General features: G+C 40.9%; 1 protein-coding gene across 1 annotated transcript in view; it reads right to left on the reverse strand.

Moving 5' to 3' along the window:
* LRRIQ1 (leucine rich repeats and IQ motif containing 1) overlaps positions 1-16,097 on the reverse strand; it is a 132,602-nt gene that overhangs the window by 55,562 nt on the left and 60,943 nt on the right. The window contains exons 18-20 of the mRNA XM_068160872.1: positions 4,907-5,025; positions 4,144-4,239; positions 3,731-3,816 (exon numbers count right to left, since the gene is read on the reverse strand). Of these exons, the coding sequence (XP_068016973.1) occupies positions 3,731-3,816; positions 4,144-4,239; positions 4,907-5,025 (301 nt within the window). The remainder of the gene's footprint in view (positions 1-3,730; positions 3,817-4,143; positions 4,240-4,906; positions 5,026-16,097) is intronic.

Here is a 16,097-nt window from a genome sequence, read left to right on the forward strand (position 1 = left end):
AAACAAGAATATATAGCTGTAGTGGATTAGGGCATAACAGGCCTTAAGGACATTAGTTGGTGGGACTGGTCTATTGCAATAAAAGCCCTGCCTGAATCACTCCCTGTTATAAGGTTATGCTACTTTAAGCCCTTCCTTGTAATATAAACCACAGGATTCAGTGCACTTGATGGCATTTTCCATAAATTTTTCTGTTTCACTACTGGGAAGGTACATGGCCAGACATATGAGGTAAGATACTTCTCAGTTACTTCCACAGATCTACAGTTTAACTCTGTACTTCAAGCCAGTCACTCTAGGTTCTGTGTGTAGGCAACGGAGAACTGTAAGTGCTTTTACAGTCAGATTCAAGTAGCCTGTTTTCTAATTATGTTTTAGGAGGAAATTAATAGCACTTAAGGTGTATTGATTTCTTTCCATAATAGAATGCAGGTGACTAGCTCAGATGTGGACTTTGATAATTAACCAAATGAATCCCATCACTGTAGCACTAGGAGAAGACAAATGCTTGAGATGAAAACCGAACAGGAGCGTAGTCACACACCTGAAGATGTTAAGAATCAGAACCTGTCCATGACTGTCCAATCCAAATTCCAGGCCAGCTGACATCTTGACTATATTAAAGAGCAATTGTAAAGCTCTCTGAATGGAAGCTGATTTAACACTGAGTTTGTGAATCTCAGACCTAAAGCAAAGGAGTTTGATAGCATATGGAAGCAGACAGCATACTCTGACAGGCCATTTGTTCCTACAGAAAATCCATCAGTGACAACATTCCCTGCAACTCACAAAACCATGGAACTATCAATATCACATAGAAGATGTTTGGGATGATGCTGAAACGGTACCACAAAAGCTATTGGTTTATTTGTTAATAGGTTCTGATTTATTTCTATCTAGAACCTTCAGACGTTGCTGCTTTGCCTAGTGTCAGAACTTGAGAAGTTTTGCTTTTAAGTCCAACACGTGGTAGCAAATATATATGACACAGAAAATGGCTTTTGTTATACCTTGTAATTCACAATTTTAAGCAGATGTTGGCTACTTATTTTCTGCTGGGTAGGAATCTTTATCACTAATAAAAGTATTTTCTTGTAGCTAGCGCATCTTCAACTGTTTTAAATCAGAAAGCTAAGAAGGAAACAGCTTCAATTATAACACTGAGGACCTGGAGGTTCAAAATAATGAACATAAATAATAATACTAAAAACAAATCCTACGTGCCACATGCACTTTCAGTAAGTACATGATGGATGAAGCTCACTTCTGGGGAGATGAAGGTGACAGGATGCTAATTTTAAAGGAAAAAGACCATGATTGGCATCTGCTTATTGAGATGAATTTCAATCTACTTTTAAATATTAGAAGGAATAAATTCTCTTATGGAATTCCTGCTTCAGTAGGGTTAAACTCGCAGCAATGGCCTAAGATTGTGAACTCTCTCCCTAGGTGTACTGGAATTGCTCTAAGTATTCTAGCATGAGCTCTGCCACACAGAGATCCACGAAAGATACAGGCAGCTTAATGGATCTGGTTACAGTTTCCTGATCTGAAGCTGGCTAGCCTCAGGATAAGGTATATCTGCTCTAATTTAAATGCTGTGAAGTCCCTCTGTTCAAACAGACCCTCAACAAGACCCTGACTTGCTCTTATTACTTCAGAGGAGATAGCTGGTGTAAAGCATAATTATATACTTGGAGGCTCTTCTCACATGGGGAATATTCCATCAGGATCATTATTTAGCATAGCAGCTGAGTTTTAGCCTCAGTTTAAGATAAAAATGCTTGTTTTAATTGATGTTTATTTGGTCCTTAGTGACAAAGGAAGGACTGACTTTGTCAGTATCCTATATGGTAAAGAATAGTTGGTTTGATAATCTTTGTGCTGAGAAGGGATTGAGTCTGTAATATTTTCAGTCACATTTCCTGGTTCTGGAACCGATGCTTTCTGCTCACCTGAAAGAAATGCCTCGGATTTTCATGACTGTCAGACATCTCTGCAGAGGAAAATGGTTTATACAGGGGGGTTTGTACTTGATGTAATAGTCAGAAAGACAAAAAATTCCGATATGAGGTAGTGTCAAGAGGAGGAAATTTGACCCTGTGAAAACACTGCGCAAAAGTTTTGTTCCTTTTCTTTCCCTTTCTTTTATTTTAAACCAGTAACATGCTCTGAGAATATTCCAAGTGATACATTAAAAAGCTCAACACACGTAGGCCATGCTGAATAATCAGAACAAATTGAACATAAGCATATTTTTTTAACAAAAAGGTCCATTGGAATTGCAAGAGAAATAGGCTAGAAAATCCGATATGTTTAATCAGACATTTATGTCCGAATGAATTACTGCTAACATAAACCAGAGAGCATATGGAGAAAAGATGATAGAACTGAACAAGCTCTGAATGATACAGAGGCCACCAAACAGAACAGATGCGAAACAATCAGCTGCATAGAAGATATTTACTGTTTAAAACTTAGGTAGGACATCAGGGGAAGCTATCAAAATTTAAATATAGTAACTTTCAGCCTTTAGCATTTTTGTTTCTCCTTTCCATAGCAATAAAGCATGGTTGGATGACTGCATATCACTTTCTCCATCTCCCCCTCATTTTATCTTAGCTTTTTTTTTGTGTTTTTTTTTTTTTTGTAACTAGAGATCTTTTTCTGTCATATTTCTTCTTAGGCATGATATTTCAAGTAGAAAAGGGTACAGAGAAGTCTATTTCTTAACTTTATCTGTGGGCTGATCTTTCCCCCTTGTGCAAAAGCAAAATTTCTTTCAGTCTGTTCAACACATCAATACAGAAGAGATTTACAAAGCCATACAAAAGAGGGAAATTAACTAGCTTGGGATACAGTTAAGGAAAATTAAATGTCAATAAGTCTTAACTTTTCAAAGCCCATTTAGATGTAGCTTCTATTGTCAAGCAGGACCCTAAATATTTCAGTGATTTTTTCACTAGCACTAATGTTTTATCAATATTGTTATCAAGGTATTCCATTAACACTTTTATTAGGCTCTGGTCAGCCTGATCTAGTGTGGGGTGTCCCTGCCCATGGCAGGGGGGTTGGAACTAGATGATCCTTGTGGTCCCTTCCAACCCTGACTGATACTGTGATACTATGATTAGCATATCCTACCAACAGTCAGTGATTCTAAGAAAGGTTCATTGACAAAAGAAGTATCTGGGAAAGATCAGAAGTTAATTAAAGGGAAACTGGACAAGCATCATCTATTTGCACAGTGGCTATTTAGTACAAACAACATTATGTCATTGCATATCTACCAAACTGTCATTTTCATAAACAGCTCTTGCAGAAGTCAGTGATTTTAACCTGAGATCCACCTAGGAGGAAAACACAAGAAGCACACAAAATGCAGGAATATGAATTCCAAGAAGCACACAAAATGCAGAAATACGAATTCCACATCTAGGGAAAATAAATAATTAATAAAACACATGAACAACAAGAGGAAAAAAAAAAGAAATATTTTGCTTAGGATAGCTGTCAAATAGTCAACTTCAAAATCCAGCAGAGTATTTTGTAGAAGAAGAATGTTTTATCAATGGAATAAACTGATTGAAACTGCAATGCTTTTTCTGGATGACACTCCACCTTTATTCAGATCAGTGCTTTTAAAAGAAAGACACTGTTCTGGGATTTTTTTTTGTTTTAGAAGAGAAAAGTGCCATCAAGGTAACAATTTCTTTAACCGTTGACTTACTTGAATTCTTATTACAATGTTTTTTAGGCTTCATTTTCTGGGCCCTCTTCAGCATTAGCTGCGCAGTAGAAATCTCCTTAAAGCCCCTAAGGGAAGAGAATAACTTAGTAGAGGTTTCACGTGGATTATGTTACAACCAGCTGCATATTATTGTGTAATGCACTTTCCAAGAGAAGGAGAACTGTATGGTAGGAAACTTTCTGAATTGTACATAATGCTTATCTTAAGGTTACATTATTGCTGCTCGTTACACTGGCATTGCAGACAATTGTAAAAGTAATTACAGTAATTGTAACATCGGTCAGAAAATAGAGATTCTTGAAAGCTGCGCTTCCAGAAAGCAAGCAACAACCACCAACTGCACTGAACCTACCCCAGGAAGCTGCTAGGGAAGCAAAAATAGTTTAACATACCATTCTTCTGAAATTTGCTCTTCTTTTTCAGGTATGGATGAAGATTTCTTGTTTTCCTTCCAGTCAGAAAGCTGGGATATCGTTGCCTCCTCTGACCTGAAAAACGAAGTATCAGAGCAGTACCGAAATGTAGGTAAATCAGGAAGGGTCTTGGGTAACTATCTTGCAGCCCTTGCTGTTTGTAGCTATTCTGTAAATTGCTTGTCCCTTTTCAAAGGCACTTTTGAAGCTTGGAAATAACATGAAATATCTATTTTAATACTCCAGGAAGGCTTTATCTTGGAGAGTAATAAAAGTCTGCCATCAATTTGAAATGTTTACATTTCAATTACTGGAAGCATATTTCAGCCTTTTCTCTCCAAAAGAATGCAGCTGTGTAGAAAAATCCCTTTTAATCTTTATCTAGTCTTACAAATCTCCATTTCAACATCTATGTTCTGATAGATGTAAAAACCAGTTTTATGATTTATAGTCAAACTTAGATAAATAAAAACACACTTATACATCCTTTCATATGTCCTTAGATTCTTATTTCTGGTAGCCATGGAGAAAAAAAAACCCAAAACAACCCCACAAAACTGAATTTAATAAATTTGGTTTTACCAAGCATACTTTAACTACAGTAATATCATGTTAATCAAAAGTGGCAAAAGCAGCAGCAAACAGCCTCAAGCTCTGCTCCTTTTGATTTTTGCAAAATACAAATGGACTAAATATAATGAAGGGGGGAAAAAAAATAATAATGATCTATTATTTAACTTACCTGCTGTGAAAGTGGATATTTTGTCTTGAATGTGGTCTGTTAAGACACTGACAAACTTCTTGTGGCGACAATGGCAAACTATTTGAACGTTCACTGCAATTTGAAGGCCCAGAATATTTCTTGCAAAGAGAAAAGAAACAAGAAAGAAAGAAAAAGGGGGGGGGAGGGAGGAAAGAAAGAAAAAGAGGGGGGAAGAAAGAAAAAGAGAGGGGAATAAAAGAAAGAAAAAGAGGGAGAAAAAAAAAAAAAAGTAGGTGATGATTATTGCAAGTTTGAGTTTAAAGTGTGCAGGTAAACCTGGACCAGGGTTTGTAGAGTCTATTCTGCAACAGAAAAAGATTCCTCATAGCGCCCATTACAGACCACCTCAGCTTCACCTAAACTAAACAGGGCAAAACCAGGTGACTTTAGTTATACTTAACATTCCCAAATATAATGAATTATACATTCATAAGACTCCTTTCTTGTGATTGTAGGAAATGAAAACATCAGCGCTACGATGCTTGTAACGAGAAGAGAAAAACCCTACCAAAACAAGGAGAAAAAAAAAAAGCTGCAACTTCAAAGTTTATCAAATAACTAGCAGACATTACAGTTCAACAACCTTTAGATGTTCTGAAAACATTCAGCTGTTGTCATATAATGCAGATCTCGGTATTTTAAAGCAGTCTGTCAACCAGCAATTTTTAATCCATTGCCAAATGTGCAGACGAAGTACATCATCTTTTTTTTTCCCCCCCTTGCTACTGTGAAGTAGAGTGCTGAAATAAATCCAAAATAAAGAAATAGGGGGGTGGGGGTGGGGGAGGGGATGAAGCAAATGAAAGAAAATCTAAAAGAAAAATTGCATCTGGAAGATGTGGAGGAAGTCTGAGACTTCTAAAAGTGATCATGTTTTTCAAGTCAATAGATTGTTGTATTAATCACCCCCAAAATAGCATATCCGCCAGGAATGAATAAAGCCTGAAGAGTGAGGAGGTTCTGCGACATGTTACCTTTGGCCAGAGCAGCTGGTTTGAGAGCAGGAGTGTTTTCAAAGGGAAACGGGTGGGACCTAGAGTTAGCCATTCCTTCTTTAATGCAGTCTGCCTGAATGAGTAAAGTCAGACAGTGCACTGATAAAATCAGCTTAGTTTTGATAACTTTTGCAAAGTGTCTTTTAAATAGCCTTACATACTGTTTGGAGTGTTTTCAAACCACGGTATCGCAGTATCACAGTATAGTACAGGTTGGAAGGGAAACTCCAGAGATCATCGAGACCAAACCCCCCCCCGCCAAAGCAGGATCACTTAGGGTAGTCTGCACAGGAATGCATCCAGGTGGGTTTTGAAAGTCTCCACAGAAGGAGACTCCACAACCTCTCTGGGCAACCTATTCCTGCTCCAGGGCTCTGTCACCCTCACTGGAAAGAAGTTTCTCCTCGTGTTGAGCTGAAACTTTCTGTGTTCAAGTTTGTATCCATTGTTCCTTGTCTTATTCCTGTGCACCACTGAAAAGAGTTTGGCCCCCTCCACTTGACATCCACCCCTCAGATATTGATAGGCATTGATCAGATCCCCTCTCAGTCTTCCCCTCTCAAGACTAAACAGCCCCAGATCTCCCAGTCTCTCTTCACAGGGGAGATGCTCATGTCATATACCAGAATGTCACCCGCAGAGGAATCACCCTTAAAGCACCTTTGGAGAGGCTGTGCTGTCTAGTTTTATTTTGAACTAGTGAGACTAGCAGTATTGGTGGATTGTGGGGGTTGGGGTTTGTTTCCATTTTTTTTCTTCTTTTTAATAAGATGCATCCCCACCTTCCCAAATGCTTGTAATTTTATCCCAACACTGCTAGTAAAACCAAGTTATGAAAAAAATGCTGCCGAACTCTCAAAAAACACAGATCTAATGTACTTAAAGGCCTAAAGAACTGTTTTTGACTGAGTATTTTATATCCATTTTATACTCTGTTCATGGGAAACAGTTTCTTGAACTTGATGCTGCCAAAATCTCTAGGGATGGGATGGGATGGGATGGGATGGGATAGGATAGGATAGGATAGGATAGGATAGAATAGAATAGAATAGAATAGAATAGAATAGAATAGAATAGACCAGACCAGGTTGGAAAAGACCTTCAAGATCATCATGTCCAACCTATCACCCAACACCATCTAATCAACTAAACCATGGCACCAAGCACCCCGTACAATCTCTTCCTAAACATCTCCAAGGATGGTGACTCCACCACCTCCCTGGGCAGCACATTCCAACGGCCAATCTCTCTTTCTATGAAGAACTTCTTCCTAACATCCAGCCTAAACCTGCCCTGGTGCAGTTTGAGACTGTGTCCTCTTGTTCTGGTGCTGGTTGCCTGAGAGAAGAGACCAACCCCCACCTGGCTACAACCTCCCTTCAGGGAGTTGGAGACAGCAAGAAGGTCTCCCCTGAGCCTCCTCTTCTCCAGGCTAAGCACCCCCAGCTCCCTCAGCCTCTCCTCACAGGGCTGTGCTCCAAACCCCTCCCCAGCTTTTTTGCCCTTCTCTGGACACATTCCAGCAACTCAACCTCTTTCCTAAACTGAGGGGCCCAGAAATCATAGCTTGGAATGAAGAGATGACAGAATTAGGTGTTAACTGGTGCTGGTGTCTCCAGCACTTCAAAGGGGAAGTCAGTTTTATTGCATAAACCCAACATTTAGATTTTGTTTCCAACTCAGCCCTCATATATGGCTTATTTTTTCTTACAAATCCTTGAGTTTTCTGGTCACATGTTCTTTCAATATATTCTGTCAAGTGAGAGAAGTAAATTAGTCCTACACAGCAAGTAAATACCTCTGAAAAACTTGGCTTCACTTACACAGTACTCAGACTGCTCTTACTTTCTTTCATTCATAGAATATTTCAGATTTCTCTCATTTCTGACCCTGAGAAATTATCCAAGCTTTGGATACCTTTCTGTGTAGTTTGTGGAAACAAGATTTTGCACAGACTTAGACTGGTAATCAAGAATGGAACAGGTTGCCCAGGGAGGTGGTGGAAGCCTCATCCCTGGAGGTTTTCAAGGCCAGGCTGGATGTGGCTCTGGGCAACCTGATCTAGTGTGAGGTGTCCCTGCCCATAGCAGGGAGTTTTGAACTGGATGATCCTTGAGGTCCCTTCCAACCCTAAAAATTCTATGATTCTAAGAAGGTCTCCCAAGCCCTTGGAAATTGTAAGACAAAAGGCACATATTCCATTTTAAAAAGGTGACTTCAGGTAGTGGTTGCATAATTTGGAGACTCTAAGACCACTCTTTTTATTTATAAGGTAGCTGTGAATCAGCATCACGAGGTCCCTTCCAACCCTAACAATTCTATGATTCTGTGAAGCTTTTCTGTGAAGCTTTTCTCTGCAATCCAGTTAGAAGCAAAGTCTTCAACAGATGTGTCTTCAACTTTGCCAGTATTCAAATTTTAGATGTGTTTTCTTTTCCCCCTCCTCTATCTGCAAAACAATCAGTATGGCTGGGAGTGAGGTATATTTCCACCTCTTGTACAATTGCAATGTCTCTCAACTTAAGTGTTGTGTACAACAATGTGTCCATTGATCACCCAAGCACTCAAATGTCTCACATTAGCAGTGAAAAGATCCAAGCTCTACGACCAGATTTGAGGGCAAGCCTGCACCCCAGCAACTTGAATTATTACCTCTCTGATGAAATTGTTTGAGACAGAAATCAATAAAATCATGAAACATGAAAACTAACACTCCAAAGCTGTAGTCAATTTTTTGGAACAAGAAACACTTCAGCAGTACACTGATTGAATCCTTTTGCTTCACCGTTGTACCACAGCCCAATAAAAGTGCCTGGCTCTTAGCTTTTAGGTTGAAACTTTCCTCACAAATATTTATTTTAGCTCAGTGTTTGCCATGTTTTAATTTAATATGCTCCACAGTGTTTGTATTGCTTTCATAACCTGTAGAATGTCTTTCATTGTTTTAAGCACTGAAAAGAAATACCAATGAACATATAAAAGTGTGGGAGCTATGGTTGTTCAGCATGGAGAGGAGAAGAACCCCGGGAGACCTAAGAGTGGCTTTCCAGTACCTGAAGGGGGCCTACAAGAAGGTTGTAGAGCAGCTGCTTACAGTGATAGGATGAGGGGCAATGGTTTGAAATGAGAGGAAGTTTGGACTGGATGTTAGGAACTACTTCTTTACTACGAGGTTGGTGGAACACTGGAACAGGTTGCCCAGGGAGGTAGTTGAGGCACCATGCCTGGATATTCGAGATAAGGCTCAGTAAGGCTCAGAGCAACCTGATCTAGTGGAGAATGTCCCTGCTCACTGCAGGGGCGTTGGACTAGATGACCTTTAGTGATTGCTTCCAACCCAAACCATTCCATGATTCTATGATTCTATATAAACATGCTAGACAAAGCCAAAAGACAACTGATTTATCAGTAAGCACATTTGGCAATCCTATGAACACATACCTTACTATAAAAATACACCACACTGCTGTTGGCTTTGGCCAGCAAAAATAAACACATCAGAGATTTTCATATATATGCCCTTCCATCATTTTTATCCAGGCAACCAGCATCAGAACAAGAGGACACAGTCTCAAGCTGCACCTGGGGAGGTTTAGGCTGGATGTTAGGAAGAAGTTCTGCACAGAAAGAGAGATTGGCCATTGGAATGTGCTGCCCAGGGAGGTGGTGGAGTCATCATCACTGAAGGTGTCTAGGAAGAGATTGTGTGGGGTGCTTGGTGCCACGGTTTAGCTGATTAGATGGTGTTGGGTGATAGGTTGGACGCAATGATCTTGAAGGTCTTTTCCAACCTGGTCAATTCAATTCAATTCAATCCAATCCAATTCAATTCAATTCAATTCAATTCAATTCAATTCAATTCAATTCAATTCAATTCAATTCAATTCAATTCAATTCAATTCAATTCAATTCAATCCAATCCAATCCAATTCAATTCAATTCAATTCAATTCAATTCAATTCAATTCTATTCTATCCTATCCTATTCTATCCCATCCCATCCCTAGAGATTTTGGCAGCACCAAGTTCAAGAAACTGTTTCCCATGAACAGAGTCCTGAGCTACGATTAATGCAAAGTTTATGACAGATCTATCAATACTTAGGTGTATTCTACTGGCACTGTTCACTGATAGAAAAATAAACAAACCAACAATCTGAACTGAATTCCAAAGCAAATAAAATGCTAATGTTTGATAAGCAGTTCCAGGTATACTATATTTACTTGCATGGAAAATTGTATTTAACATTTTTCATTTTGTTAGTTCTTTCTTTTCTTTTTCTTCCCTCCTCCCCCCCTCCCAATATTTATAATACCCCTTTCTTTTAAAAATGTAATGACTATTTATCATTGGACATTAAAACTTTGTGGTCTCAAAACTAGAATCCAACCCTGCAACCACCCAAGTCAGTGAGAACAGTTCTACTAACTTCAGTGGGGACGGAACGACTTACTGAAAAGCAGAGTTTTAGTGCAAGCATTATCCATACAATTTAATTCTAATCTAATTCTGTATGCTCTGCATTACTTTCTGGAGCTACATAACCTTTTATAATCACTATAGGTGTAATTTGGGCTGTTCTGACCCATATTTAAATCATGAACAAAACCCAGCTCACAGGACACAGTGTAAAACCTGCACTCAGCTTTGAAGCACTTCTGTCCAAAGTGTGAATAATGCTACCACATATTGCCTTTTATCTTTCTGAGATCAAGGAGGATCACAAGAGCATAATAAAAAACAAACCAATCCCCCAAAATGTACTATGGTTAGAAGCAAGAAGCTGCAAGAAGATGTTAACATACAGGCTGAAAAGAATGGCCAGTATTTGATACATTGCAAATCTGTTCTGGGTCAGACCACACATCTATCTACATCAGCACTCTGCTTCCAGAAGTGTTCAGCAGCAGATGCTTATGGGGAGAATGAAAGAAGCTGGACAGATTGAGAACAACCCTTCCCTTGGTATATTCTTTCAGACTTTGGAAATTGGTGGTTTAAGGACTTTCTGTTAACATCTAGGAAAAGATCCCTCAACTGAAACCAGTAATCTAACTTCTGATGAGAAATAAAACCATCTAGTCTGCATGTTTTGTAAGGTCATCTCTAAGACAATCCCCAAAGGATGGAAATCATTGACATTACTCAGAGCATGTAACTGCTGAAGTGGTGTAGATTAACTCAGCTGCTATGGGAGCGGAAGCTAACTTAAGTTTCCAAAGCTGATGGACCTCAGAATCCTAAGATGAATTACCAGCTGACAAAGTCGTGAAACTTCTTTTGAAAATTAAGAACTAACTCTCTATGCCTCTCTCCTGCTTCTATTTCCTCACTGAGTCATTCACCGTTTCAAGGACAGAAACAGTTTAGTCAGAAACTAGACTAGAAGTCTCTAGTCAAACCTTCTGCTTTAAACAATTAACTCTGAGATCACAGTATCACAGTATCACCAAAGTTGGAAGAGACCTCAAGGATCATCAAGTCTGACCTGTCATGACTAGACCATGGCACCAAGTGCCACATCCAATTCCCTCTTGAACCCCTCCAGGGACGGTGACTCCACCACCTCCCTGGGCAGCACATTCCAATGGCGAATGACTCAGTGAAGAATTTTCTCCTCACCTCGAGCCTAAACCACCCCTGGTGCAGCTTGAGACTGTGTCCTCTCATTCTGGTGCTGGTTGCCTGAGAGAAGAGACCAACTCCCTCCTGGCTACAATCCCCCTTCAGGTAGTTGTAGAGACCAATGAGGTCACCCCTGAGCCTCCTCTTCTCCAGGCTAAACAACCCCAGCTCCCTCAGCCTCTCCTCGTAGGGCTTGGACAGTGATTCCACCACCTTCCTGGGCAGCCCACTCCAATGGCTAACAACTCTGTCTGTGAAGAACTTTCTCCTCACCTCGAACCTAAACTTCCCCTGGTGCAGCTTGTCCCAACACCCCTGCCACAGGCAGGGACACCTTCCACTAGACCAGGCTGCCCAAGCCCTTATCCAGCCTGGCCTTGAACACCTCCTGGGAAGAGGCATTCACGACCTCCCTGGAGGTTGCTTCTTTGGGCAACCTGTTCCAGCGTCTCACCACCCTCACTATATAGAATTTCTCCTTAATATCCAGCCTAAATCTCCCCTCCTCATATTTTTATATATATATATATATATATATATATATATATATATATATATATATTTATATTTATATATATATAGATAGATAAAAATAGGAAAAATAAACAACAGAATGCAAACAAGCCAAAACACTCTGGGGGGGGACCTTGAAGCTGCCTTCCAATACCTGGAGGGATCCTACAGGAAGGCTGGAGAGGGACTTTTCATAGCAATGGGACAAAGGGGAATGGTTTGAAGCTGAAGGAGAGTAGGTTTAAACTGGATCTTAGGAAGAAGTTCTTCAGTATGAGGGTGGGGGACCTCTGGAACAGGCTGCCCTGGGGGTGTTCAAGGCCAGGCTGAATGAGACCTTGTGCAACCAAGTCTAATAGTGAGGCATCCTTGCCCCTGGTGGGCAGGTTGGAGTAGATGATCTCTAAGGTCCCTTCCAACCTAAGCCATTCTATGATTCTCTGATGATTCTATTAAAATAAACATCCAAAAATTACTCTGAAATTGCAATCATGACTGTCTCCTGAGCATTACAACAATGGCAGAGCAAAAAAATAAGGATGCCTTATTAAGAGAGTAAATATTTCCTTCATTACAATTTGACAGGAATAGTGTGTGGAATTATTTGCTTTAAAAAACAACAATAACCACAACAACAACAACAAAACACAAAAAAAAACCCTCAACAACAAAACAAACAAACAAACCCACAAAGAACCCTCCAGTTAACCACCTGGTTTCATCTAATCTGTTTGTCTGGACCTCTTCTCCCCTCAGTGAAGCAGGCTATTAGTTGTGTTCTCAGTCAAAATGTCCTTTCTTCAATCAAGCTTTACAAAGTACAATCAGAATTAGAATCAGAATTAATCAGGTTGGAAAAGACCTCTGAGATTATCAAGTCCAACCTATCACCCAACACCATCTAATCAATTAAACCATGGCACTAAGTGCCTCATCCTGTCTCATTTTAAACACTTCCAGTGATGGTGACTCCACCACCTCCCTGGGCAGCACATTCTAATGGCCAATCTCTCTTTCTATGAAGAACTTCTTCCTAACATCCAGCCTGAACCTCCCCTAGTGCAGATTGAGGCTGTGTCCTCTTGTTCTGGTGCTGCTTGCCTGGGAGAAGAGATCAACCCCCTCCTGGCTACAACCTCCCTTCAGGGAGTTGGAGAGAGCAATAATGTCTCCCCTGAGCCTCCTCCTCTCCAGGCTAAGCAACCCCAGCTCCCTCAGCCTCTCCTCACAGGGCTGTGCTCCAGACCCCTCCCCAGCTTTGTTGCCCTTCTCTGGACACCTTCCAGCAACTCAACATCTTTCCTAAACTGAGTGGCCCAGAACTGGACACAGGACTCAAGGTGTGTCCTAACCAGTGCTGAGTACAGGGGCAGAATAACTTCCCGCTCCTGCTGGCCACACTATAGTAGCTGCTCTCCCTACATTCAAGCTCGTTTTTAATAAGAATGATATGTAATAAATCAATCAAGCAAGCAATCAGAATGAATCTTTTCACCATTTTTTCCTCTAGAGAATACAAGTTGAAATCAAATGCTTCAAGGTTGGTGACATCCTTGATTTGCACTTTTGTAGTTTTCAGTTAATTATATTCAACAAAGTCCAGCTCACTCCAAGAGAATAAAACAAAGAGGCAGAACAAGCAGGCAAGTAAAAGGCAGCACTTGAATGCAAGGCTGAAAGTTCAACAGCATTCTATGTCTACTTCAAATAAGCTGATAGAATACTGTTGGGGCAACACGTGCCACAGGAAGAACTACTTTTCCCAGCGTTAGAAATCCTGCAGGGTAAACAATGGCTCAGAGTGAAAGGAGAGAATGGTCAGGCAGAAACCTCATATGCTGAAAGTTAACCCTGTGGACACTCACAAGAGACAAGGGCATACCTCAGCCAGTCCTGCTGTACTTTCATCTGGCAGAAAGCTGTAACTTTCTCTCTTGGTTCCTGGCAAACATATTTCACTCTGTGGAGTTTTTCACTCAAATATAGTGCTACTCCAGGACAGCTTTCCTTCCTTTTTTAAGCTGAAATTCATTTCTGCCAAAGACTAAGTATTTTTTTTTCCTCTAGAAATGTCTTCTCTAAAAGTGCTAAGTTCTGACAAGCTTCTGAAGACATCACAAACTTTTAGCTCTTATAGCTCATACAGGAGGCCCAAATGACTTTTCTATGCACATTTACATATTGATGATAGCCTGTGATTGAAAACTTCCTTTGAAATGGAAGACCTGAATGTCTTTTGTGTGTTTAGCCTTTTCTTTCATCCAGCCTTTATACAAATCAGATTACTTCATAGGCCAGCACTTCTGACAAACTTCAGTTCCTGCATTGGGGCAGTTCTAGGCTGATGCCTAGGAAATTTTCCTGTGAAGGAACAACTCCATGCACCACTATAGGTTGGGGACAGACCTGCTGGAGAACAGCAAAGGCAAAAAGGACCTGGGGGTCCTGGTGGAGTGAAGGATGACCATTGAACTAGCAATGTGCTCTTGTGGCCAGGAAGGCCAATGCCATTCTGGGGTGGATTAGAAGGGCTGTGACCAGTAGGTCAAGAGAGGTTCTCCTCCTGCTCTGCTCTGCACTGGTGAGGCTGCATCTGGAATATTGTGTCCGGTTCTGGGCTCCTCAGTTCAAGAAAAATAGTGAGCTTCTTGAAAGATGCCAGATGAGAGCCACAAGGATGATGAAGGGAGTGCAACATAGTTTCATAGTTTCATAGTTTCATTCAGGGTTGGAAGGGACCACAAGGATCATCTAGTTCCAACCCCCCTGCCACGGGCAGGGACACCCCACACTAGATCAGGCTGGCCAGAGCCTCATCCAGCCTACTCTTAAACACCCTCAGGGACGGGGCCTTGACCACCTCCCTGGACAACACATTCCAGGGTTTCACCACTCTCATGGTGAAGAACCTCCTCCTCACATCTAGCCTGACCTCCTCACATCTAGCCTGAACATCTTCCATATGAGGAGAGACTGAGGGAGCTGAGGGCTCTGTAGCTTGGAGGAGGCTGAGAGGTGACCTCATCAATGTTTATAAAGATGTAAAGGGTGAGTGCCAAGAGGATGGAGCCAGGCTCTGCTGGGTGAAGCCCAATGACAGCACAAGGGGCAATGGTGGAAGCTAGGCATAGGAAGTTTCATGTAAATATGAGGAAAAATATTTTCCCTGTGAGGGTGACAGAGCACTGGAACAGGCTGCCCAGAGGGGTTGTGGAGTCTCTCTCTCTTCAGATATTCAAAACTTGCCTGGATGTGTTCCTGTGTAATCTATTGTAGGTGATCCTGCTCTGGCAGTGGGGTTGGACTGGATGATCTCTCAAGGTCCTTTTCAGACCCTGAAATTCTGTGATTCTGTGACCATTTTGGATTATCTTCCTTTGAAATCATGTATTTTTGAAGGATGGGCATGAGGGGTCCCTTGGTTGGCTTTGTTTATTGTTGGTTTCAATTCATTGCCTCTCGAATACTGTGTTTGTTGGTTTGTAAAAAGGCTTTAGGGTCATAACAGCTAAAAATGTGCATAGTGTGGCAGAGTCAGAGAGGGGAAAGATCTGAAGATTCTTATCTTCTTAATGGGGAAAGCTGCATCTGGGTCTTGGAGCCACTTTGAGGGGTAGCCTGAAGGTGTCAGGAGCCTGATATTTATTGAGGTGGGTGGGAGTGTACAGGAGAAAAGATTTTTTCGAAGCATACATTTCTGACGCTTACTTGAACCCTGTCTAACCTCTGAAGCTGAGGTTACCGTTTACCCATCTGTAATTTTGATTCCTGTACTCAAAAAAAGGTGTAGGACCCAGAGCTTCCTTTGAACACTGTCAGGCTGAAGACAAAAAATGCATTTCTAGAAAAGTTTGGGTCATGCAGGTCAGGAATGACTGACAGGAGCTACAATAAGATTCAGACTTTTGGAAGAGCCAATGCTGTACGTGTACATTTCTTGTGAACAAAAACTTCCAGGGTCCTTTCTAGGGTCCTGTGTGCTTTTCTCTTGTGAAATTGTTTCCATCATTTCAGCCATATGGATTTAGAGAAATCACA

This window comes from Melanerpes formicivorus, unplaced genomic scaffold (genome assembly GCF_026170545.1).
Source record: "Melanerpes formicivorus ecotype bairdi unplaced genomic scaffold, bMelFor1.0.p_v2 SCAF_54, whole genome shotgun sequence".
Lineage (NCBI taxonomy): Eukaryota > Metazoa > Chordata > Aves > Piciformes > Picidae > Melanerpes > Melanerpes formicivorus.